General features: G+C 40.7%; 3 protein-coding genes across 3 annotated transcripts in view; 2 read left to right on the plus strand and 1 right to left on the minus strand.

Annotated features, from left to right (window-relative positions):
* Positions 1-716: 716 nt before the first annotated feature.
* On the minus strand, positions 717-4396 carry actmap (actin maturation protease). Its single transcript, XM_053320744.1, has 7 exons — positions 4285-4396; positions 3953-4162; positions 3132-3200; positions 2790-2914; positions 2307-2436; positions 1656-1726; positions 717-1578 (listed from the first exon to the last, which is right to left on the minus strand). Exons 2-7 carry the CDS (start codon positions 4147-4149, stop codon positions 1253-1255), a joined length of 918 nt encoding a protein of 305 aa, XP_053176719.1. The 5' UTR covers positions 4150-4162; positions 4285-4396; the 3' UTR covers positions 717-1252.
* A 1482-nt stretch (positions 4397-5878) lies between these two features.
* snrpa (small nuclear ribonucleoprotein polypeptide A) lies at positions 5879-8214 on the plus strand. The gene is made up of 7 exons (XM_053320873.1): positions 5879-5889; positions 6184-6265; positions 6355-6527; positions 6667-6843; positions 7076-7252; positions 7360-7448; positions 7547-8214. Exons 2-7 carry the CDS (start codon positions 6193-6195, stop codon positions 7704-7706), a joined length of 849 nt encoding a protein of 282 aa, XP_053176848.1. The 5' UTR covers positions 5879-5889; positions 6184-6192; the 3' UTR covers positions 7707-8214.
* Positions 8215-12872: 4658 nt separating this feature from the next.
* The window catches only part of LOC128360600 (protein jagged-1b), a 47637-nt gene continuing 34763 nt past the window's right edge, over positions 12873-25746 (plus strand). Inside the window, exons 1-2 of the mRNA XM_053321066.1 lie at positions 12873-13626; positions 18964-19299. Coding sequence (XP_053177041.1) covers positions 13468-13626; positions 18964-19299 — 495 coding nt within the window. The 5' untranslated portion in view covers positions 12873-13467. The remainder of the gene's footprint in view (positions 13627-18963; positions 19300-25746) is intronic.

Genomic DNA, 25746 nt, shown 5'->3' on the forward strand with positions numbered 1-25746 from the left:
CAAAAAGAATCAGTTTACTATCATATATGACAAGGAAAAACATTCAATCGTCACATACGAAGAACTGAAACCAGCAAACGATTTGATAGAAAATTATTAGAAACATTATTTGGCTATCTTAAAAATATAATCAATGATTCATTTTCTAAATAACCAAAAACATTCCAAGAATCACAATGAAAATGTCACATCAGGAATCTGTACAATTAATTATATAATCGATTGCAAGTGTTGAAAATTCATCATATTATAAACATGAAAGACATGAAAAACAAACTGTACACATCTTCTCAGTTTAAATAAAGCAATGACAGGATGTGAACATTTTGACAATGCATTATACTGTGATAATAGTGTATTCTGTTAAAAATTCAATGGAAGAACTGTTTATCAACAAAATAACCAAGTGGGATATTCAATTCTATCTGGTTTATCCAGTCAATTAAATTAAAATCTACATTTTTCTTTTTTTTCACATTGATGCAACAACTCTTCAAATCTTTGTTAGGATAACTTCACCTGCAGTGGCCTACGACTGCTAGACATATTAAAGGGATAGTTACCTGAGTAGTAGGGCTACAACTATTAGTTGATTAATCAATTTGTTGATAGACAACATTAATCTAATCAAACTATTTATTTATTTTGAGTCATTAAGTCAAAAAAAGAAAGAGATAATTATCCGGTTTCAGTTCCTTAAATGACACTATTTTCAGTTTCTTTAGTCCTCTATGACAGTAGACTAAATATTTTCAGGGTGTTGACTGTTGGTTGGGACAGAAAAAGAGTTTTAGGGTGCATGTTTGGGTTATGCAGCGATGGACATTTTCTGACATTTTGAAGACCAAACAACTAATTGATTAATTGAGAAAATAATCAAAAGAGTAATCGATAACTAAAACAATCTATAATTGCAGCCTTACTCAGTATAACAAAAACATTTTTGTGTCAGATTGTCATGTCGCTTGCCCCTGACGGGATCCACAAAACATCCCAACTGAGGCACACACTATCATTACAGGTAAACACTTTGGTTTAAGAAGTCTTTTTCAAAGCCCTGTGGGAGGAACTCACACATGTGATAGTCAAGCTGAGATAGATCCACATCTGTAAACATTATTTACTCACATGGGTTATTCTGCAGTATCATCACATCACGTCACATCATAACAATTCATTGCAACAAATAAACATTGTGTTCTCTCCTCTTGTTTACTGCACAGCTGGTTTCTGTGAACCAGCGTCAGCCTCGTCACTGCTTCTGTGTCCGTGTGTGGAGTAGCACCACCTGGCCAGCCAGTCCAGCTTCCACCCCTCCTTGAGGAACCACATACTGCGTCCCGTCATTGGCTCTCTGAGGGTCCATCGTCCTCAGCTGCTTGTTGCTCTGAGTGACGCTATCCAAACTCCACAGCTGGTAGCGCAGGCTTTTACCCTGTTTAGCCAGGATGTAAACCTCTCTGAGGCCGACAGGACAAGGTGAGATGGTGTCACTAGGCAGGTGGAGCCAGGGCAGAGGGTGATCAGGCTTTGTGTGCTCTGTGCTCAGGCTACCCTGGTCCACACCGAGGAGAACACCTGGAAGAGGTGGATGTGGTAAATGTGTGGCATGTTGACTGGCTGAATGAGCAGGTGAGTCAGCTGCTTGGTCTTACCTGAAGTGACAGCCCAGTGTGCCCTGTGGCCGCTACGCTGGCACGGCTCATGGTTGTAATCCTCATCATATCTGTACATACTGTCAAGGCATTTTGTTTTATCATTGGTTTCTGCAGTGTTCAAATAACTTAAATATAAGACAATTATTTACTTGTTTGATGGTCATATTTTCCAAAGTATGCAATCCAGCTGGGACGATGTGACCCACAATTATTTATTATATATTATATATCATTTATCATATTTTTATCAATGGTGTACTTCCAAACAGTATGTAACAATAATTCCCACTTATGTAATTAACTGAATTAATGTGACCTGGACTTGGAAAACAGATGGATTAATCAATAAAATATTATTAAACACTTGCACATGAGTGGATGAGCATACTCTCCAGAGTACTTTGCTGTTGTGACAGTGTTCACTACAGGTCTGATGGTGCTGACTGAAACCTCACAAAAAAAAGGGTTTAAATAGCTTCCTGCAGCACAATCTACTGTCGTAATCATATTTTTAGTTTATATATGTGTAACTTCTCCTGACAGCCTACAACCACATACAATCTTAAGCAGTAAAAAAAAAAAAAACACTTAATAACATTGTTCCTGACAGAAAAACCCTCATACTACTTCTGTTTGGGTCTTGGATACGGGATGAGAACAGGCAGTCTTCCCCACAGGTGTGTGATGATGGTTTCAGCGTTTTTACCACTTAAACCACCTGACAGCAGCTCTGCCTTACAGCCACAAACCTCCTCTGCCAGCAGGGCCATGTTGTTAGCTGACAAAACAAAAATCTTATTGAATACATAATGAAACCCATGAAATCAAAACACTGTGAAATCGCATTTAGATGCTTGAGAAACACAAAAGACTGAATCGCCACTAAAACAATCTTGGTAATCTGGTTATCTAACTCCCATATTTCGACATTTAAGAATTACATCTTGCTGCTGAGTCACTGTTGCAGCTCTAGCAACACCCAGTGGTGTCAACATACCTACTCTGCCTTTGAAACAAACTGACTATTTCCCCACGCAATCAGAAAACTTTCACTGCCCACAAATTTCATACACATTTCAAAACTGTGCACTTTGTAGTGACGGACTCCAAACAGTTCATATCTTTTGTTACCTGAAAACATTTCACCCTGCGCCGTGTATCCCCTTCTCAGCGCTGTCTGAACAATTGTATCCATGTCAATACTCAGCGGTGGCTGTCGCAGGTGAGCGGCCATCCACAAAGCCACCAGACCACACCTAAAGGTAAATTAATAACACAAACACACACACAGTCAAACCCTGACTTAAAGCATTCAGATCAAATCCATCACACTTCCTGTCACCTAGTGAGCTGGGTCGTAACAACATACAGAGGTTGTGAGCAAAGTTTTATTTATGTTATGTAAGTGTTTGCTTAGTAAAAACGTAGATCAATGTGTTACTCAACAAGTACACACAAAGCCTCCTAACTTACTGTGGACCATCTTGGATTAGGGAAGGCACATATGTGTTCATCAGTATCCACTGCAAATCTTTCCTGAAACTGAATCACAAAGAAACAACACACTTCATAAAATGGTAATAATAATAATATTTTTCATACAATAAATGCAGCTCAAAGTTCATTACAACAAAAATAAATTACATACAGTAAGTGCTTCACATAAAAAGGACCATAGAGCAATGTTTTTAAAAAAAATATATATATTATTATACATTCTTCTATCCTTTCACTCAGTTGCCAGTTTGTTAGATATAACTGTACAATCTATTACTTCAATGTATCCCATCTGTATCAGAGAGGTGTGTTCAGTTTTTAAAGATGATTTGTGTTAGTTCTACTTTACTTCACCATATATTGAGAGGTGTTTCTAATATTCTGTTGACCTTAAATGTGGTGGATAAATTATTATGAACACTTTGCAAGTACGGCTGCATATAATAATACTTAATCTCAAACAACCGCTGAACAGTTCTGATCTACAAAATGTTCAGAAGCTGTGAAATATGTTGATCACTGTTTCCCAAAACCCTTCAAAATGTATCATGCAGTCATTCAAGCTCTGAACACCAACACAAACGATGTCCTCTGTGACACAAACATTTCTAAAAAGTGAGGTTTTATTGCAGAGCTTTTGAGTTGGGCTGTCATAGATTGTATAAGTGAATGTAATAAACTGAAAGCTGGAGTGTATGTGTGTTTTCTCCCCTTACGTACGCGTGTGTGTGTGTGTGTGTGTGTGTGTGTGTGTCAAATGTGGAATATGAAATAAACCATAAAATGTACACACACACCTGCTCTCTCTCTGACTGAGCAGTAACAGAGCCTCTGTATGGTCCCCTTCTACAGGACTCCTACTGCTGGCTATAGTCTGATACAGCTTCTTCTTGGGGGCTGAAGCAGGAGGAGGTGGTGGTGGTCCTGGAGCAGGAGGAGGAAGAGGAAGGGGAGGAGGAGGAGGAGGTGGTGACAGGGAATACTCCATTGACATTTCCTCTGAGCTCCTGACAGAAAATTAAGCTTAGTTAGTATTATAAACATCTTTGCAAGCAAGTTGCAGCTGCTCTTCAAAACACTCAACAAACACAAACTATTGACTTAAGTAATAAAGGAGATGTTAACTCACTTTATCTAAACTCGGTGCCAAAGTCTCCTGTTATCGCTCACATAAAATTACAAGCTTATAATATTTCACATAATGGTTCCTACACACACTTTTACGAATAGCACCACCAGCTAACAACACCGGTGTTTTATCCATATTTGGCAGCTGCTTCTTCTTCTTCGTGTGTGTTGACGGAAGGTGGACGATGCGATGTCAGCTTCCGGTAAGAGGTTAAGGGGAAAGTTAAAGGAAACATAAATAGTTATATTTAGAGGCTGATTCTTCGGTTTTTTCACCTTTTAAACGATTGAAAAAGTGTAAGACATCGTAGAAAAGCCTTAACGCTGTTTAAACCGTTTAAACCCACTTTCAGATCTGTTAAACTTTTATTTTGAAGGTCTAGATCAGAAACCATTATATTTAGACCTGTCAAACCTGGACTAGATCAATAAATAGACTCCAGGGACTCAAAAAAAAAAAAAAAAAAACTGTTCCAGATTTGTGAAACCTTCATTCTTTTTGTTAAAAATGAATAAAAGGTGATTTAATTGATTTCTGGTCAGTTTGAGGAAAAGTAAGAGAATAACAACCAACAAGAAAAATGAGAGAAAATTAAGAAAAAAATGTAATCATGATCTCAAAAAAAAAATCTATAAAACACAGTTTCTACAATTGTTTTCGTGTGAGAAAGAGAAGCTCTATGTGGCCACAACCAACATTTCATTTTATACAAACTAAATAAAAGCTTCACAAATCTCAAAATGTGTTTTAAGTAATCTAGTCCAGATTTGACAGGTTTAAGTACAGTGGTTTTTAACCTGGATCTGGGCGAATGTGGTCTGGATGGAGAAAATGCAGTGAAATCTCTCTTTTTCCTGTTCTTCGTGACTCGTGAGCACAATAAAGTTTTAACAAGTCTGAAAGTGAGTTTTAACAGCAGTAGGGCTTTTGCTCTACAGTCTATGCTTTTGCTACGATCTCTTTTCAATTGTGTACAAGGTGAAAAAACGAGGAATCAGCCTCTAAATACCACTATTTATGATTCCCTTAACTTTCCCCTTAAATTTTCTCTTAAACCCCGAATCGGAAGCTGACTTCAGCACGTTGAGCTTCACACCGCTTCCACTGCGTCCACTGACTGTGGGTGAAAGATAGCTCAAAGTTACGGCACTAAATCATTTCATTGTCGGCTTTACGGTCGACTACTTTCAGTCGGAGTAACTACCATCTGATAGGCATAATAGTTATGAATAAATCTTTAAAAGAAGAGCGCTAAACCCATCCGAACACGAAGACGTGTTACGAAAAATTCTGTGACCAATCGAAACTTGACTCTTTTTGCTGTTCCTGTAGGGTTGCTATGCGACTCATTCTAAATACTACGGTTACATAATGTTTTGTAACAGCTACTACTACAAATACTACTACTACTACTACTACTAATAATAATAATAATAATAATAATAATAATATTAAACGTGTTAAAGTCAAAATAATAAGACGTTTGCAGTGTTTAGAAAAAATCTTCCGGGTCACAAAATTTGTTGTAACACCAACCGGAAACCACGTTGCGGCTTTACTTAACGCGAGATTGCAGAGAGCGGGATTTGTATTCGTCGCTTCGAGGTGAGTGTTTCTTCTTCATCGACTTTAACATTTCAGTCATTTATTTAAGCTATATAATGATAAGTACAAATGCAAATCATCAATGGATGGAGATGATCAAGTTGGAAGTGATGTGTAAATACTGAATGAATCAGGACTATATATATAGATGAATCTAGCGCGACAAACTGAGTTAGCTCTGATGCTAACCTTTACCCCACGCTACTCACGTTGAATGAGCCGGTGTTGTGCTTCTATCTGGCTTTGAATGAACATTTCGGGTGGTATAAAAATTGAACTACTCACCCTCGACAGGTTTTAAAGATGGCCACTACGGACGTGCGGCTCAATCATACAATCTACATCAACAATTTGAATGAGAAGATCAAGAAAGATGGTGAGTTTGTCCTCAGCTCTTCCTGTCTTCCGTTTCTTGTTATTAAACACTCACGCCTCCAAATCTAAACTACTCTTGTTTTTCCTCAGAGTTGAAGAAGTCCCTGTACGCCATCTTTTCACAGTTTGGACAGATTTTGGACATCTTGGTCGCACGAAACCTGAAGATGAAGGGTCAGGCCTTTGTTATCTTTAAGGAGGTTAACAGCGCCTCCAATGCTCTCAGATCCATGCAGGGTTTCCCTTTCTATGACAAACCTATGGTTAGTTCATCACAGTGAAAACCACAGCACTGTGAAGCTTTTTAAAAACACTTTTATTAACATACTATTACAACTCATAGACTTATATTTATACTACTGAAGCTTGTTTTCGTAACTTATTTGTCTCTTCTTCCCACAGCGTATCCAATATGCCAAGATGGACTCGGACATCATAGCTAAAATGAAGGGAACTTATGTGGAGCGTGACCGTAAAAAAGAGAAGAAGAAGCCCAAAGGAGCCGATGCAGCTGGAGCCAAGAAAGGAGTGCCAGGAGCTGCTGCTCCCATGGTCGCTGGAGTGCCTGCAGCCATACCTGTAAGTGAGGGGGGGTTTAGTTGGTCACTGAATGATGCTGCATTCACTCTATTTGATGATATTGATATGTTTTCCCACTTTAACTATTGGAAAATACTTTTATTGCTTTTGGTTGAATGGTAATCATCAAAGTGATGCAAGTAGCTGTGTGCTTTGCAACAGAAATCATGAAACTGAAGTGAAACTAACTTGGCAAACGGCTTGCTTAACATTATTGTTCTTGACTCTTTAGGGAATGCCTCCCATGACCCAGGCGCCGCGCATGATGCATATGCCAGGCCAGCCGCCCTACATGCCCCCTCCAGGCATGATGCCTCCTCCTGGGATGGCACCTGGTCAGATGCCTCCTGGTGCGATGCCTCCTGGTCAGATGATGCCTGGACAGATGCCTGGACAAATGCCCCAGCAGGTAGTGTTTATCTTGCCAGCTGGAAGTCGAAGAGAACGTAGTTACCGTATCATTTTGCAGCTAATGTCTCTATTCTGACCGCTTACTTTTTTTCTAAATCCTTCCAGGTCGCAGAAAACCCTCCCAATCACATCCTCTTCCTCACCAACCTGCCAGAGGAAACCAACGAGCTCATGCTGTCTATGCTCTTCAACCAGTCAGTAACAAGTTTTTATTTCTGGTTTCAGTTATGCATATTTGTCTGTTTGTTGAAAGCAGAGCCTGACCTTTTTTGTTTGTTTTTTGTGAATCCAGGTTCCCAGGGTTCAAGGAGGTGCGTCTTGTCCCCGGTCGCCACGACATCGCCTTTGTGGAGTTTGAGAATGACGTGCAGGCAGGCGCCGCACGAGATGCACTACAAGGCTTTAAGATCACACAAACTAATGCTATGAAGATCTCTTTTGCTAAGAAGTAACACTTTCACCAAGACCAGTCTTCTCTCATGCACACATAAACACACAAGTAGTCTTTTTTAAAAATGTACAGCAGTCAGCAGGGATCCAAACTGAGGAAAAGTTTTAGAAATCAACAGTTAAACAGTACAGCAGTGCTCTTTTTTTCCCTTCTTCAAGGATAACATGTAAGTATACTTTGAGTTTACATGTAAGTATGTTCTTTGCATCGAGTTGCTGTTTTATCGTGCCGCACTGACACTGTACATAACTTTGACAGGAAATAATTGACGGGTAAATTATATGTTGAATATGGAAGTTAGTAAGTCTGCATCACAGGGATATAGATTTTACCCAAGTGTCAGTCTCTCCTTCTCTCTTCACACTCAAAGTCACACTTCATGGGTTGTATTATTTTTTGTTTTACTGTTTGTACTAAAGCATTGCACCCAGGGTCTGGTCCACCAGACATTGTACCTGGAGCTTTTTCTTTTTCTAATTAAAACTTTATATAATATAATGCTCTGCCTCACTTCTTTGGATGTGTGTTAATGTTGGGGTTGGATAGATGGTGCTATGGACCTACTTTTGTCTGCTGATGTTGAGGTGATGTGAACAGAGGCTGCAGCCTCCCTGTGACTTTAAATAGGAGAAAGTGGTTACAAGAATCAACATCTCATAAGTCTCATAATTAACTGGTTTACAAATCCGCTAATCCTAATTACCCATTACTCCTTCAGTCCCTTTCCTGGTGTTGTGGATTTTGCTGAAACCTTTTAAAGTTCAGTGATTATCTGTGAACACAGAGGTATCAAACCACTTCCTACAGAAGATGGGTGATCTCATCTTAGCTCATCTTCAACCCCAGAGGAAGGAATATTTGGTGAAATCACTGGTGGTTAACAGAACAGATTATCAATTGTGTTAGCAGTGGAGCTCTAAACAAGATGTTTTTTCTGGGAGGGCTCAGATGCAATCTCAATATGCTGAGGTTATGTGGTGCACACTTGAGACCGAAGGCCACCCACACTCCACCAAATTAATGCTTTGCAGAAAATTGAATTCTTTGGGAACAGAAGAAAATCAGTCGGTTCTGGTTTTATTGGAACTTTGATTAGCTAGTTTGTTCAAAGCACGAATTCACTTACTATAGATCATCATTTGCTGCTAGCTTTTACAGAAAACCAGGTGCAACTGCATTGGGTTTGTGCTTTGAGGTAGACATTACATGTCCGAACAAACCATTTTTATCTTTATATGGCCTTTTTGCTTCAGTGTAATAAACCAGAGGGATTCATTTCTAAATTCTCAATTAGATTACATCATGCCCTGGCTGGTCTTGAGCCATCGTGCTTTGCAATTTTAAATATAGTTCTTCCTGCATCTGTCTCTGTTTTGAGGCTTAATAGCCTTTTTCCCCCAGCAGTAATCCTGAAACCGGAAAGCAAATTACATTTTGGCATTTTTTAGTGTGTTTGTCATTAGTCTGTATATTCTGGAGAAACTCCACTGACAAAATGAGTCTCTGCTGTTGTGTTAGTCTGTGGTTTCTGGTTATGAGAGTTCATGTTAAACATATTTATCTGACATACAGAACATTACAGACTAAGGGAATTAAGCTGAGTTACTCTAATCTCTTATCACAACAACATGCTGTTTTTAATTCTTGCAAATGTTGTGGGCTTCATTTTACAAGGACTTACTGTAAGTAACTGGAGCTTTCAACAAACATCTCATGAATGCCAATAGTTACTCACATGTTCACAATTGTCTCACAGTGTGCCAATTAGCAAATGCCAACTGTATGTTTTGCAGCAAAGCCCCCCCCCCCACTCTCACCATGCCTCAGCCTTCATATACTGTGTGTTTGCAGAGTAATTACCAATAAGGACCACTTTCTCCTCTCAAAGGCTAGATTAATTAAGGTTGGGTGGAATGATGTGTGAATTAGGCCTGAAAAGCTTAATTTAGACTCACACTATCATCGGTGCCCGGTGCACACAGGGCCTCCCCTGTTGTGGACTTAAACTGTGCCCTGAGTAATTGTCTTCAGGTCAGCTCAACAGTGTACGCAGAAATGCACATTCTTCTGCAGTTTCCCAAGCCTTTCCACACTCCCTTATTTTGCCTTGAGAAAGCACTGACCTTAGCCACCAGGGCGCCGTGTGTGTGTGTGTGTGTGTGTGTGTCGCATGTTCTTGGCAACATGCCTAGCACTTTCCCATTCACCAGCACAGTGATCTTTCAGTAGCAGGGACTGAAAGGCAACTTATACTTATCTGGTGGGTTATGCGAGGGAGTTGTCTGACTGACACTCTAGAGAAAGATTTTTTTTTTTTGATCGTCTGAAGATAATATCAGTGCGTGATGGTTCATATCTAAATCTGTGGCCTCTATGATACAGTACTTTGGGATGAATGTTGTATTTCTTGACATCTAAGGGCTTCTGTGTATTGGAAATGGTCATAGTTCACTTGTAAACCTGCTTGAACTATGTGTGTACTGTCAGCATTTGTATCAGAGGTGAGGAGAAACAGCCGTTGTTTGGATGTTAAAAAATATTTGGCACATTAAAGATTATTTTTGGCTTCTTGTCTAATGTGATAGTGTAGAGATACATGAGGAGAAAGTAAAGAGGGTGATATGCAGCCAAGGTTAATTTCATTTATACAGCCCAAAATCACACATCACAAGTTTTCCTCAAAGAGCTTTACAATAAGTTCAACACATTAACACCATCTATCATTAGATCTTTAATTTGGATATAGCAGAGTCCTTCTTCCAAGATGGACAGACATGCAATAGATGTAGACAGAAATAAAAATAGTAACATTTTAATATATGAAAACAGTGGCAAAATTAGGTATGCTGAGAAAGAAAATGTGAGATTGATTTTGGATCCATATTATAGGGTCACAAATGAGGGATGTGGCATGTGTTGAAACATATACTCGGTTTCAGAGACGTTCACTTTTCAAGATTCACATAAAAAATACATACAATTATAGTGCAGTAACAGAAAGTACAGTCACATATGTGCAGCGCAGTCCCTGATTTCACACCCTCCTTATGTCCTCAGTTTAGGAGTTTCACTGATGGAGGGATGAAAGAGTTTTCACTTAAGAGCTGCTCTTGGTAAAACTGAAAACTTGAGTGTAGCTCAGTCACTGTCTGACTGTATAGATGTCCTCTGAAGAATTTAGTTGTGATCAAGAAGTCATGCATCTGACAGGACAGTTCCACATTTTTGCTCTCTTAAAACAGCAGTCAGGTGCCCAAATGAACACTGAAAGAGGTTTTGCTCGCTATAATCATTCCTCCTGTTCATACTGACCATTAGAAGATCCCCGTTCATCAATGTAAGCGATGGAGACAAAATCCACAGCCCCTATTATGTGTCAAAATGTATTACAACATTTATGTGAGGCTACTATGAAGCTTTAGCCATCTAAATTAGTGAAGCTACTATATAGTGTCTGCCAAAGTTACTGCCTGTTTAGGGCTTCTTTTGTATTATGATTCTCTAACACCGCTCAAGAGGGAAATACTGTCCAGACAAACACTAAGAGTGAATTTTGTACTAAAACGTGAGAGATATCTGCTTGATTTGACTAATTGGGTTGTCCAAAGCTTTATATATAAGCTTCAGATAAACTTTTAAATATGTGTTTGTGTATTTGTTGGTTTTACTTTGAAAGCACATTTGGATCTTCTAATGGTCAGTGTAAACTCTGACTCTTGTTTTAAGACAGATCTAAAAAATTGTTAACCTATAGTTGAAAATTATGCCCAAAAGGACACGTGTGACCATTAGATGGTGCCAAATACACAACTCATAACACTTCCATTTAAGCAGAAGGAGTCAGAGTGGAGGGGTTGCAGATTTTTTTTGGTGACACCTCCTCAGGTGAGCAGCACACAGCCTGTTTGAGAGCAGACTGATGTCAGTGTGTTTCTTCATGGTCGGTTAGCATTCAGCTCATGCTCGGAGGTCATTGCTCCTCTATGCAAATCACCGTTGTGCTCCTCAAGAGCCCTCTGTTCTGCTCCGGGGTCACTGCAGAGCGCCGGTCCACGGAAACACAAGCGGTTGTCAGGGAAGCTCTTGAGCAACAAGCCCGTGATAGACCTTAAGGAGGAGGAGGAGGAGGAGGGAGTGAGAATCTCATTAGATTTCTTCTGATAAAGAAGGTACATTGTGTGGAGGTCTCGGGTCCAACAAGACTAGCACTGGAAGTCAGATGTGGAAAATATGCCATGTGACCGGTGCCAATATTCAAAAGATGCCCATAGCCTACAATTCTCTTTTATATTTATGCGCTCACCCGGTTAGTATTTGCAGCCTGCAGCGTCATTGAGCATCGGCATGTGCGTACAGTACACAGGCCGGCAGCTGTCGGAGCAAGTTTACTCATAAATGTGGGTAGGATTATCACATTTCACAAGAAATCAGTCTGTACGTGATAGGTGCGTTTGGTCTCCTGTGCCATTCGCTCTGCGCAATAACCAATTAGCCAATCTTGAGGAGAAAACGCCTAACGAAACTACTGGTGTCAACAAATATAGTCTGTTTCCTCCTTTTTTTTGTACAGTCAATTTTTTTCTCGCCCTTTTTTGTACCTTCTTTTTTTTAATAACTTGAGTTACATCATCCACAAAAAGAGAGGTATTTTAATTACGCAGGGCTTCAGCATCAAAGCCTATAGAAATGTTCTCATTCAGAGGCCACCCGACCCGAGCCCGAGCAAAAACTGTGAAAAACAGTTAATTGGCGCCGCGGTGCTTTGATGTGCGTCGGGGACAGCAGAGGCCTGAAACTGGAGGAGACTAGCCTGTGAAGTGCGATAAAGGTAAAGAAGAAAACGGAAAGAAAAATGAGACACGGGATAAGCCCATGCGTAAATGTGACATACTTGGAGAACCAAAAAAAAGTTTGGGTTTGGTCTCAGAGTGTAGGTTTGGCTACAGAGAGAGGACGGGGTAAGGGCATTGGTGCGCGCTGGGAACCATCCGGACAAGAGCTGAAAGACGGATATTCCCTGCCTCAGGACACACCCTCCATGCTCTCTCACTCTCACTCTCTCTGCCCCTCATTGTTTCCCACACTGACTCTGTCGCCACCGGGCTTCGTATCGGGTTGACAAATCTCCAGCCAGCCGTTTGGATGAAGAAGAGCGCAAAGTGAAATCATTCCTGCCGGAGAGACACACAACTTTGGCTTCTTCTTTCACACATCCATCACGATAGGTGTATTGACCATATATAGATGTTATTAGGGTTTTTAATGTTTTTTGTGTAAATGGAGCAGGCTTGGAGACAGACAGCAGAGGAAGAGAGAGAGTGTCAGCTAATTGGGATAAGAGTTCAAGTCAAGTGAGCCGGCAGATTGGACCTTTAAAGCCTCTTAACGCAGGTGGTGGGAGGAATACAGCAGCAAGGGGAGTGTGTTTATGTGTCGTGTGTGTGCGTGTTTGTGTGCGTGAGTCGCTCCCAGTGGAGAGATCCACCCTGGACACGGTGGCAAAGGGGTGATCAGGTGTGAGTGTGGGGTGGGTGGGGATCAATCCAAGCGGAGACAGAGGTAGGCTAGATATGGTTTCTCTCAACTGGACGCGATGAAGTGGCTCTGCGGGAGTTTTAGGTTTTGACCGGCGAGGAGGAGAGGGCGGACGGACTGACGGACGGATTGGAGGGAGGAGGAGGAGTAGGAGGAGGAGGAGGGGGGGGCACCACCACCACCACCGCCAAAGCGCACAGCACCGTCCCCAATCCCCTGACGCAGGGATGGAGAGCACAAGAGCGCACAGGATAACGCGGCTCGATCCCACAAACGGGAGCGTAAAGATCACCGGGAAGCCAGACATGAGGGCTGACCGACACCGGGGACACCTCCACCTGCAGCGGACTGTGATTTTTCTCTTTGCGCTCACAATACAACCGCAGGTAAGCCACCGATTAAGTGCTATTTCGGGCGGCACTTAAACCCCCGAAGCTGACTTTTAACTGTGGTTTATCCGGCTGCATTTCTTATAACAGCTGTGTGAAAACAGTCAATAATGGAGTCCACACACACTGTCCCTTTACCCTTTGTACTGCCCTCATTCCCGGCTCTGCTCTGCTCCTATATGGCGCTGTGCCCACCTGTTGTTTCAGCCCTCTGGTGTCTATTATCCAACGCAACAGAGAACTACAGTAATCCTGTTTTAAAAGCACGGGATGAAACATCACAGCGAAAATATGTGTCGGTTTAAGAACATTAAATCAACATATTTTTAGGATTACTAAAAAAAAAGTCAAATTTTATGACGCAAATGTTTGTATGCCACACAAAGACTAAAGGGTAATAAACCAAGCAGAATAGTCTACAGCTGCTGCATGTAATGTATTTTGGGGATTCCAGTGGTAAATAACACTCTGGATCATTTTTGTGGGAACTGTATTACTCAGTCAGTGTAAAAGCTAACACTTTCATCACCAGCAACACACCCTCTGTTCAGCATCCAGTCCTTATTGAATGGTTAATAACGGAGTATTTGCATCTGCATTTCTCGCATCTCCATCTTGAGCACATTGGTGGTGCATTGTCTGTTTTTTATTTTTTTTATTTTATTTTTTTACCACATTATTTACTATTCTACCCCCTCTGTCTTTACACATAATAGGTTACATGGATGGAGAGTGTGTTATAGATAACAGTCATGTGTTATAATAGCTGCAATAACTTGTATAAATGATTGTAACAAGTTCCTCCAAGCATTGGGGGCATTGTGTGGGCAATATAAAAAGCTTTGGTTTAATGCCAGCAGAATATAGGGCATGGAGGTGCAACACCAGCAAGGTATATTTTTAACTTTTCCCCCCTGTGAGCTGTCATTGAAGCTGCCGGTCTGATCAGGATGCCTATGATGTGTGACAGGACTCAGCAGTAGTGAGAAGAGGCCCGGAGGTGCTCCGGAGTGTGTGTGCACATGTGTGTATGATTGTGAGCATGTTTTCTCTAAACACCAAGCTCACATCCAGCATCTGTGTCTTGGGTGTGTGTGTGAAGTCCGGGGCCACAGCCCAATAAAGTCCGGGGCGTGTGAATGTTGAACGTTTCAGGCAGCTCTGCATGTCTCTCTCCGCACCTCTGCAGCCCCCTCACAGCTGAGGAACAACACACTCCACTCCCTCCATTCTCTGTATGCACTGCAGTGTGAAACACACACTCAGGATCTGCTGCCGCTGGTGACCATTTATAATGCAGGAAACATAACAGTATGATCCTCTGAAGATGCCCAGGCCTGTCTGAATAGAGTGATTCATAAATGAAGCCTCCTGACAGTCCAGCAGTTACTACATGTTGTGTTTTGTCCAGTTTTATCGCTGCACTGTGGTGATTCTAGCTGTGTCTTTGGAAAATTTGGATCAGACAATTTTCAGTTAGTTGAATTCAAAATGTAAATAAGCGAAAATTTTCAGATTAGTTTACACTAGATTTATCTCTTAGATTTGTCTTCGATCAAAAGAGCACAATGTGTAAAAACTATTTTAATAATCTTAATTAGAATTAGAATCTCACAAAGCAAATGAGTTCTAGTTGAAGAATCAAAGGGAAAATCTTTTTTTCTGAGATAAATCAAATGTAAATTATGGCATTAAAGGGTGATTTCATGCGCACACACAAAAAAAACCTAATAAAAATTCATCCCCAAAAATCTCAATAATGTAGTTTTGAAAATAATTACATAGAATATATGTGATATGTACCAATAAAGTCTCAATGAAACAGTTCACTATGATATATTTACTTACTGTGGGGAACTGTGTAATTTACAAATATCAACTTGATACCATTTTGGTTTGAACTAAATCCAATATTTCAAACCTCTGCACTTTGATCAGGAGGAAAACTTATGTTTTATGTTTTGTGGGCTTTTCTTTTTTTGCTGAATTGTCCATTTAACCTTGTTCAAACAGCTGTAACAGCTTATAACAGTTAGCTAGACTCACCTTGCACAGTTTAATAGAGTTCAGCTACTGAGCCATGAACATCAGTTTTTGGATGGAGGAGATTTGTTGTGACCTACCCTGAGTTTGAGTGCAGTGAGCCTTTAACTGCTAAAAGCTCTCCTAGAGAGATGGTCTGAGCCTCGCTGGGATCTCTCTGTCTCTCTCTCTCTGGTGAGATTGAGCGCTGAAACGCTGGTATGCAGGGAATGGCTCAGGCACAGAGAGAAGGAGAGGAAGAAAGGAGGATGTGGAGTGATGAGCGCCACTGTATCTCCACAAGCCTTTTGATGTAGACGAGTTTACCCTCCTGCCCCCCTCCCACCTTGCCCCCTCAACCCCTCTCGGCTCAGGGACAGGGGCGGCAGAAGGACACGCAACCAGTAACAATGGGGCGACTGAGATTCGGGTTCCAGTGTTGGACAGGTCTTCATGGGAGCTTGGCTAAAAGACAGCCGATGCATTAGATCTTGCTGTGATTTCTGTTAATATTTTGGTTTGTTTTCCGCAGGGGATACATGATTCTAATTCTTGGATTTAATGAGCTATCATTAGTTCAGTGTTTTTGCAAGAATGCCAAAAGTACTGTGCATTATTCAGATTTATTCATCCAATGAGGTTTCATGGCAAACCGAGATAACAGTGGCTTTTTTTGTGTGTTTGCAGTTGCCAAATCCATTGTTTCTGCTATAGTGACATACAGACAGACAGGGGACACACACACACACACAAATGTATGCACTCACATACCTGACCCCGTGCTCCGAGACTCTCAGGGGGTCTTGTTAACGCTAGAGTGTGCGTGGCAGTGATTGTGTGTGTGTGTGTGTGTGTGTCCCCTCCACCCATCTCTAAACAGGGAGGGGGAACACAGAGAGAAAAGAAAGGGAAAGGCAGATGAAAGGAGAATGGCAACAATGCAGAAAAGAGCTGATAGCTACAGAAAGAGAAATGACAAGAGCGTTACAGCTTGTTCCCAGATAGAGAAAGAAGGGAGGAGGAGGAGGAGGAGTTGGAGGAGGAGGAGGAGGAAGAGAGTGTGAGCAGGTTCCCAGTGTCATGGTCCCCTGGGGAGAGACATTGAGAAATAAGAAGGGAGTGGTACCAGTCACATATACAAATAGTAAAGAAAGAAAGAGTGAGAAAAAGGAAGAGGTGACTGAGATAGATGGGGAGATAAACAGAGGATTGTATGGCAGGGGTACCATGCCAGTTTAGTTTTTTTGGGTGGGTGTGGTGGGTTCAGATGAAGTTGTGGGAATCAAAGTTATGTCCTTCTATCTTTCCTTCTAACTTGCTGTCTGATGGCTGTTGTCTTGAAACTGATAAACAGATGATACAAGAGGCAACAAACAGCCCACAGCACATTCCCAGAAGTAGCGAGACGGGAAACATAAAGTCTTGAAGCAAGTTTATCTGTTGTTCTCGATAATACTTACTGAATAGGAATGAGAAAGCCTGCTCATTGTTGGAGATTTTTTTTTTACCTGTTATATCCCTCTTATCTGTTGGAAGTTTTAACAATTGAGACATAACAGCTAAATGAAGTGAATATAAGTGGCCAACACTGTGTAGGGTTTCTGGACTTTCTAATGGACAAGAAATATGCGTATTTAATTAGAGAGTGAGCAGAGATGTTCGTTATCAATCTTATATACACTCATTGGCCTCTTCATCAGGTACATCTGTGCAATCTAATGCAATCCAATACAACAGCTCTGCTTTAAATTCTACATTTATGAAACTTATACATTTTCAGTTTTTGTTGATATTATCAAACAAAGTGATAATCTTACTGTATGAGGTTGTTCTAAGTAGTGATGGTGTACTGGGGTGCCTTATATTGACTGGTGTTCCTAATAGTTTGCCCCGTTCATGTTAAGGGAGTGGACAAAATATTAGGAACACCAATCAATATAATGTACCCTAATACACCACCATCACCCACTAGGACCTTAATAATAAACATTATTAACAATTATCACCTTTCTTGAAAATGTATAACCTTCATAAATGTTGAATTTAAAGCAGAACTGTTGTTGTATTGAATGCATCACCAAAAAGCAAAAACAGCAATTTGTGATGTACTATTCTTGATGAACAGTTTGTCAATTTGTCAAAGTGCTTAAGGTTTCGACATGAGTAGCCAGTTATTTAGTATATATTAGTATTTCCTGCTTATAGGTTTTGTGCAAGGAAAACTAGCCTATGAACAGCCTCAGACTTACACCACAGTCCGCTTACTTAAGGCAGGGTGTGAGTGTGAAGAGAAACAGTCCAGTAAAGCAGGAACACCTGTCTGTGTTTGACTGGCTGTCAGTGTTAACAAAGACACAGACAGCAGACATGAGTCGCAAACACTGACACGACTTAACAGAAGAAATGGCATGTGTTTTAATGCACCAACTGTTGTCTTGTCCTATCTTTCAGGGATCAGGGATAACTGTGATAATGGTAATGCTAAGTTTTGCTTGTGAAGAGTATGTTTAAAACCATTAAGACAAATTGAACTTGCAGGAAAAAACTGAACATCCGACTCCCTTAGAGGCTTTTTAAGTACACCCAAAAGGGGAACAGTTTACAAGTAACTTCCATGAGCTGAAAACACACTGAAATTACTCTGAATGTGTCTTTCAAAGCGGCCACAATCTTAATTAATAAACCCCCCTGTACAGTTGTCATAAATGGGGAAATTAGAGAGCGACCAAAACAGTTTTTTGTTGCTGTAAACCTTTTTTATGTCTGCTTAAAATGTGGCTATTTCAACATGGGGCTTGTGTGGATTGACTCGCTTTTTGGAACCAAGTAGCCGTTAGAGGAAGTGCAGTTTTTGGCACTTCCACATTGGCTTCACCTTGCCTCCCTGGAGGTTGGCTATTGGAACCAGCGTCTTGTATTGTGGTAGTAGCAGCTTGGTGATGACAAGGATCCAGGAGGCTGCACACCGCCACCCTGCACCCTGCTGCCTGACTAAGCTTTTGTTCTACCAGCCTTTCAACCGCTCAGTGTAATTGCTCATAGAGGGCTTCTTTTATCTGTGTTTCTTAAGGTAAACATAAAAGATAAAACTCATGCCACCTATGACTCTGCAGCAGCCACACCCTTATCTTCCTCAGCAGAGTTCAATGCCCTGAAATAACACTGAAACTCAATGAAAACTTGCATACTTTTGTTTTTTTTCCTGTACTATGTGTTCATTTCTGTAGAAAAAAATATATTTATATAATTCTCTTCTTTCTCTCCCCCTCACTTCCTTACTCTCTGCTCTCCTCTCTCTCTCTCTGGACTCAGTCTGTGTGTGCAGTCGGGATGTTCGAGCTTCAAATCCAGAATTTCCAGAACCAGTACGGACATCTGCAGACCGGACACTGCTGCGATCTCCAGTCCATCGGGACTGGTTCCTGCTCTGCAAGGGACCAGTGTGACACTTTCTTTCAAGCCTGTCTCAAGGAGTACCAGGCCCGAGTTGCCCCAGCTGGAGCCTGTACCTTTGGGTCAGGCACAACAGGGATCCTAGGTGGAAACTCCCAGTCGCTCCACCACCGAGGTCAAGATGGAGGAGGAGGAGGAGGAACGGAGGATGGGACTAATGGGCATATTGTCATTCCCTTCAAATACGCCTGGCCAGTAAGTACAGGAGCAGAGCTGGTTATCAGTTTGGTTACCAAGGGAACAGCCTTAGCTTCAAGTACAACAATGCACTCAAACTGAGGCGACAGTGGAATAACAATGGCACTCTTAACATTCACATGCTTTTACACATTTTCTTTCTTTCTCTACAAACAGGTGAAAATCACAATAACCAAAACAGTTTTTTAAATCGCCTCGTTGATGTCCATCACATTGGACTGCCTAATAATAGAAAGTCAGATTTCTGGAATCATTCTGGGAGAAATTGTACAAAACTCAATCAAAATTTCAGGGTTTCCCACAGTGAGGTACTTTTCTCTCTCTTCACTCACCTTTATTTAATGAGTGTGGTTATTGGTCAGACCAGTGGTTTCCAATTTGGGGTTTGAGGCCTTCACGCAGGGTCCAAAAGTAACCCTGAGAAATCACAACATTATATATTCTAATTCTATGAGGCATTTTTTTCTGACTTTTTAGTTCAGTTAGTGGTGTGACTCAAGGGTTGGCAGAGTTGGTCTCTCTGGCCAAGACTGAAATATCTCAACAACCATTAGATGATTACCATGACTTTTTTTAACAAACATTATTGCTCTCCAGAGGTAGCATCCCTCTGACTTTGGTGATCCACTCATTTTTGAGTGAATCATCTATAACAGTTGCCATGAAATTTAATTCAGACATTCATGTTTCCCTCAGGATTGATTGTTATAACTTTATGACCATAAACCTCCAAAACTAATAACATTCCCATCAGCCTTACCAAGTGCTAACATGCTAAACTAAGATGGTAAACATATGTGTTAAACATTTTACCTGCTCAACATCAACATGTTAGCATTTAGCTCAAAACAGTTTTGCATACAGCTTCACAGAGCTGTAGAGCCGTTTAGTCTTGCTTTATTTAACAGTAGCTTTTTTTGAAATATTGCACATTACAAATTAAACCACTTGAGAAAGAAACTCACTGAACTGAGGATCTAACGTGTGTGGAGAGGTCAGAAGTCGACTCTGCTTTGTTGAAGGGGTCACAAGTCATGATGGTTGGCAGCTACTGATTTAGACCATCATCAGATAACTAAAACCACAAACATACCACCTCAATTAAATATTTTTTGGGTTTCATAATAAAAAGAAGCTCAACATACAGCCGTGGGTGGTAGAAACATCCAGTGCATTGTTTAGATTTAGTTTAAATTGTGTTAAACTTGCTCCACAACACCATAAAGCCTAAATATCAGTGTTGATCTCCACTGTGTCGAATCTTTTCCTTCCTCTGCGACATTCTGTCTTCTCTTTCCCTCCTTTCCTCCTGCTCCCTCCTCAAACCGCTACTCTTGTGTTAAAAGTTTTGGTATTTTACTTGCTCTCTTCACGGAGTATCGAACAATTTGCGTCTGGATCTGACATTGCGCTTCTGGCTGCTCTTTCCTGTGTCCTCATTCAAGAGCAGAGCAATTAATCAGCCATTAGCACAACAGTAGACAAGTGTGGACATATCGATTATCCAATATACCTTTCTTTTTCCTCCAACCATCCCTCCTTCTCCAGTTTTCTTTCCATTAATTACAGCAAGAAGCTAAAAATGGATTAGTATGCCCTGAGATAACTTCTGTTACGATATAAATAAATAAGTATTATGCCACTTATTGCTCACTACATATTATCATCACACATTAGTTTGCACATCTGTTCTTTTCATGTTGTTTTATTGGTTTGCTTTGAGCCGTGAAATCTCTACAACCCCACATGGAAAGACACTAATATTCTCCATTGGCCACCCTTATTTCCTCCAGTCAAACGGCTCTCTAAATCCATCAATCCATCAATCTGCTGCAAACCGTTAGGAGCTTCTTTCCTGGTCTCCTCAGCAATTTCAGCAATTAATACTTGTTTATCAATCAAATGAGAGCCTGAGAGAATCCCTTTAAAATGACTTGGCAAAGACACAGAGGAGTGAGACAATCTGAGAGGTTTCTTCGCTGTTCTCTTTCAGGGAGAGGAATGCTCCAGCTGTCTTTTCTTACTTTCTTTGCATGACTTTGATCGCTCCGAGCATGGATGACTTCTTTCTAATAATGAAAGAATTACAGAAATGGCAACAGGAGGCCATGTGGTTCTAAGTCTGATCATATTGTGCTGTAATAACGTTTCCAATATTGCACGAAGCCCAGGTGAGGCTTCAGTTGGGTCTCCAGCTCTGTGCCATTTCACACACTGAGCGTGACACACACAAATCCCTCATGTATCCACAATGACCTGCTTGCACACACAAATGCTTCCACACATGCTTCCACGCACACACCAGAATGTTTTACAGAGTTGGCTTCGGTTTCTTCTTCTTGATTAGTATCAGCCCATTTACCTGTGAGACTCACTGTCCCAGAGTCAATTATCTTCCCTTATCTGTGGATAGTTTGCTTTTGTGTGCAACTGTGTGTGTGTGCGCTGTATGCATACTGCATGTGTCACACTTTCCTCTTTTTTTTCTTTTTTTTGTTCTCTCCTGCACGTTGGGAAGTTCTGTGATTGGCAGTTGCGAGTGTGAGAAAGTTCTCTGTCAGAAAGCCTACCTGGATCAGTTTCAGGGCCGGGCCGCGGGGCGAGCTGGGCTACACAGGGGAGAGAGAGCCGGGACACACAGTGGCAGCATCAGTGCATTTCAGCTGAAAGACTCGCCTTATCTGGCCATCTCTGGTAGGTGGATGGTGGTGGGGTGGGAGGAGGAAGAGGGGGTCAGGCTCGGGCAGGAGAGTGATCCTGCTGCCCCAGGTGAGGGGATGAACAGGTGAGCATACTCATTATGAGGAAAGGTGAGCTCTCTCTGTCCCCTGCCCTCCCTCACCGGTTCAGCCTTTCTTTCTTTCTGCCACTAATCTCCTCAGGGAAATATGTGTGTGAATAGTCATGTGTGTGTCTGTATTTGTTGATGTATGTGCATGTTGCTGTAATTTGTTGTTATTGGGATTGCCTAGAGGTTTTTTTTAATCTCTCTTAGGCTGCTTTAAGTCTATGTTATGATTACTATGGTGAAAGCTGTGGCCTTGATGTCTCACTTTCAACAGCCATTTTAAATAACTAAATCTATCCCAGCATTTTTAACATGTGGGTCCCACATAAAGGCTTGATAAGAGAATATACAACAAGTTCAAACAACACACATAAGATCCAGTTGGCTACCTTTTTTAAGGCAAAGAGAGGATTTACTATAAGGACCGGAGGGCAATAATGTACACTGACAGACGTTGAAGCTAATATATTTATGTCAAGAAGACTTTATGTTAAATATTATGAATGCATTGGATAATTATCGATAAAAATGATTCAGAATCTGCTGGTAAATGTGCTCTGCTCTCTATGAGTACACACTAAAAATCACTGGGTTCAAATTTCACTCAGTTTGAATGTCATACACATTGTTTTGTACAAGAAACAATACATTTGTGACATTTTTTAGCTAAAACTTGGGTGTAACACTACAGAGAGCTACTGGATAACACAGTGTTGTATTGGTGCTATATTGACCCAAACTGGGTGATTTTTAGTGTGTAAAAAACACTAAATGTCCTCACACTAATAACTCACTATGAATTTAATGGAGCAACATTTTGATCTAAAGAAAGGATCTTTGTGAGGCGTTATCAGGAAAACATCAGAATAGGCAAAATGTACACAACACACTGCCAACCTTTGCAATCTGAACTGTTTTAGTAGTTGCACCTGTAAAAGTGAATTTGATGTGTGTGCTCTACATTGTGGTTGAACATTCCCAAATGTTACAGCACTCTCTCTCAGTTGGCTCTTGGACTCAAGTTTAAAATATTAGTTTGTCATTCTGGGAAATATTAAGATTTATTATCTTGCAGAGAGTAAAATTAGAGTATTAGTACCACTATCATGTCACTGTGTCAAGGATGAAGCTAGAGCTAGCAACAGGGTGACCATAAATGTACTGCACGTTCATGCACATGTGTGCGTTTCTATAAAAATGCACCATAGCTGTTTTCATGAGGATGAGGGACAATTATTTCAGTGCTTAGAACACCTACAGAGTGCACCTTTCAACACCATGGATAGCACCTCAGCAGATGGAAAGTTATGTTTTGTCAGTTTGCAGAAGCGCAGGATGCTGGTTAAAGGGTTGACTGTGAGTCATTCTCCACCAGCTTTTGTGGTACAGGTAAAAGCATTTCTCAGCTGCTCAACCTGTCTGGTTTCAAATGTTAAAACCAGATTTAGCTCTGCCTCCTCCTCGTCTGTAATCTTACTGATAGGTTGAGAGACGTGGCCTCATTTTGACCCCAGCATTATATTCACAGAAACTCAGCGGTCTGGGATGTTTTAGCTGCGGTGCCTCCGCAGTGATGGGAAAAGTTCAAAAACTTCATAACTGCGAGGTCATTTCTAAAACCCATCTCTCCCTTGGCGGTTTCACTGTTGAATCTGTTTGGATGACGAAGGGAAACAGAGCAAGCTGCCAAGGAAGAGTTCAGTTTGTTCCCAATGACTTTGTTTATCTGACAGAGGAGGGAACAAATCAGTGAATGAATCAGGACGATGAATGAAAAGGTAAAACTAAGGCTAGTTGGCAGCTACACAAAGTAATGACCAGGTGGTGATAGTATAAAAGAAAAAGCTTCAGTAGATGCGTTCTTGCGTTCTTTGTGCTTATTCCTCAACATAGGCTATATATGTTGATACAGTGTGAAACCACCTCTTACTTTACATCATGGAAACTGAATCTGATCTTTCCTGAACCTTTGTCATTCAGAACTAGCTCATCAAAGTCTGGTTAAGGTCTTTTCTTTTGTTAAAAGGAGCTGTGACAAATGACAATGTGATAGGTGCTACAGAAATACTGAAGTGACTGGTGTTAAGTCCCCACCGTTTATAATCCTCATGTCAAGTGTTAAAGCTCATTCATGGTCAGATTCACTGCCAGGGGCCATACTGCCTGTTCCTGGGAAAGAGTCACATTCAGCTAACAGTGTGCGTTTTGTGTGGTCCTCTCATCTTGTCTCTTGTCTCTGTTCATGGGAAATTTATCTCGTGTGTTTGCATAGATATGAGACTTATAGTCGATGTTTGTATAATTACAAACTGAGCTAAATGCCAACTCATGCAGTGCTTTTGGAAAAATACAGTCAACAGATACTTCAGGTTGTCCTGTTTTAACCCTGTTGCCTAGAAATTATATTCATATACAACAAAGTTAAGACAGTAAATACATTTAGCTAGAAATGTAATCCTGACTGAATTACTTGTCACTTAACAATATGAGAAACGTATCTGGTGAGTTGAAAAATGATACTGAACGAGTGAGCGAAACACAATATCCGCTAGTAGAAAAAACAGGATTCAACTTTTTATGATCATGTATAGGCAATGGCAGCACTTGGTGTCACTATCACTGGGATATTATTATTGATGCATGAACATGGTGCTAATGTTTAATACTTTACATACTGTTTAATCTAAAGTAAAGTATCATATGTATGCATATATACAGTATAGCTTCATCTGAGAAGTAAGTAGCTGTCAAAAGTTCAATAAAAAGTATATCAGAGAAATATAACTTATCCTCCACAGAAACATAATAATCAAAGACTGCTGTGTACAGTTTTCATTGGAAACGCTTTTTACCAGACGTACAGTGTAGTGATGCCTGGTGAATATCCATTATTATCAGGACATTGTTTCTGAAAAGACACATTGTTGTTGAGTTTCTCTGAGAAATGACATTCCTTTCACGCTTCAGGGGCAGATATCTGAAAACCACGGCACACAAATCCAAACCAAAATGCTCAACACCAGGAGATGAAAGGAAATATGTTTTTTCTTTTGTAAAAAAGATGAATTTATTCAGTCTTGCGTTTAGTTGAATGAAGAACATCCTCTCCATTGATGGCAGCTTCTCATCTCAAAGAGGATTGAGTTCAACATGCAAAGTGAAGCCATCATGCAAATATGTTCAGGTGTAGCCGCTGCTGCACTATCCACTGTGCTGTTATTCTCATGTCTTTGTGTTACTTTATGATTGTTGCGTAGAAGAGCTGAATTGTCATTCATTGTCAAAAGTCATTCAAACTGAATAGCGGTGGAAGAAGTTCTCAGATCCTTTATGAGTAAAAGTAACAATACAAGAATGTAATAAGAGAGTGTACAGTCTGCAGTTCTGGTAGGCTGAAATGAGACTCAGCAGTGCTCTGAATTAATGGTTAAAGTCTGCATGCTAAAATGCTCACGATAACAATGCAAACATGCTGATGTGAAGCAGGTATCATGTTGACAGTGTTCATCATCTTAGTACATTTGCAAAATACAGCAGAGGCTCTACTTGGTTTGGCAGTCCTTTGGTTGTAAACTAAAGTATTGGACAAAATATACATTTGAGTTGATAATAGTGCTAGATTTCAGAGGACCACTAAAGTGATTACAAGTCATCTC

This window comes from Scomber japonicus, chromosome 6 (genome assembly GCF_027409825.1).
Source record: "Scomber japonicus isolate fScoJap1 chromosome 6, fScoJap1.pri, whole genome shotgun sequence".
Classification (NCBI taxonomy): Eukaryota; Metazoa; Chordata; class Actinopteri; order Scombriformes; family Scombridae; genus Scomber; species Scomber japonicus.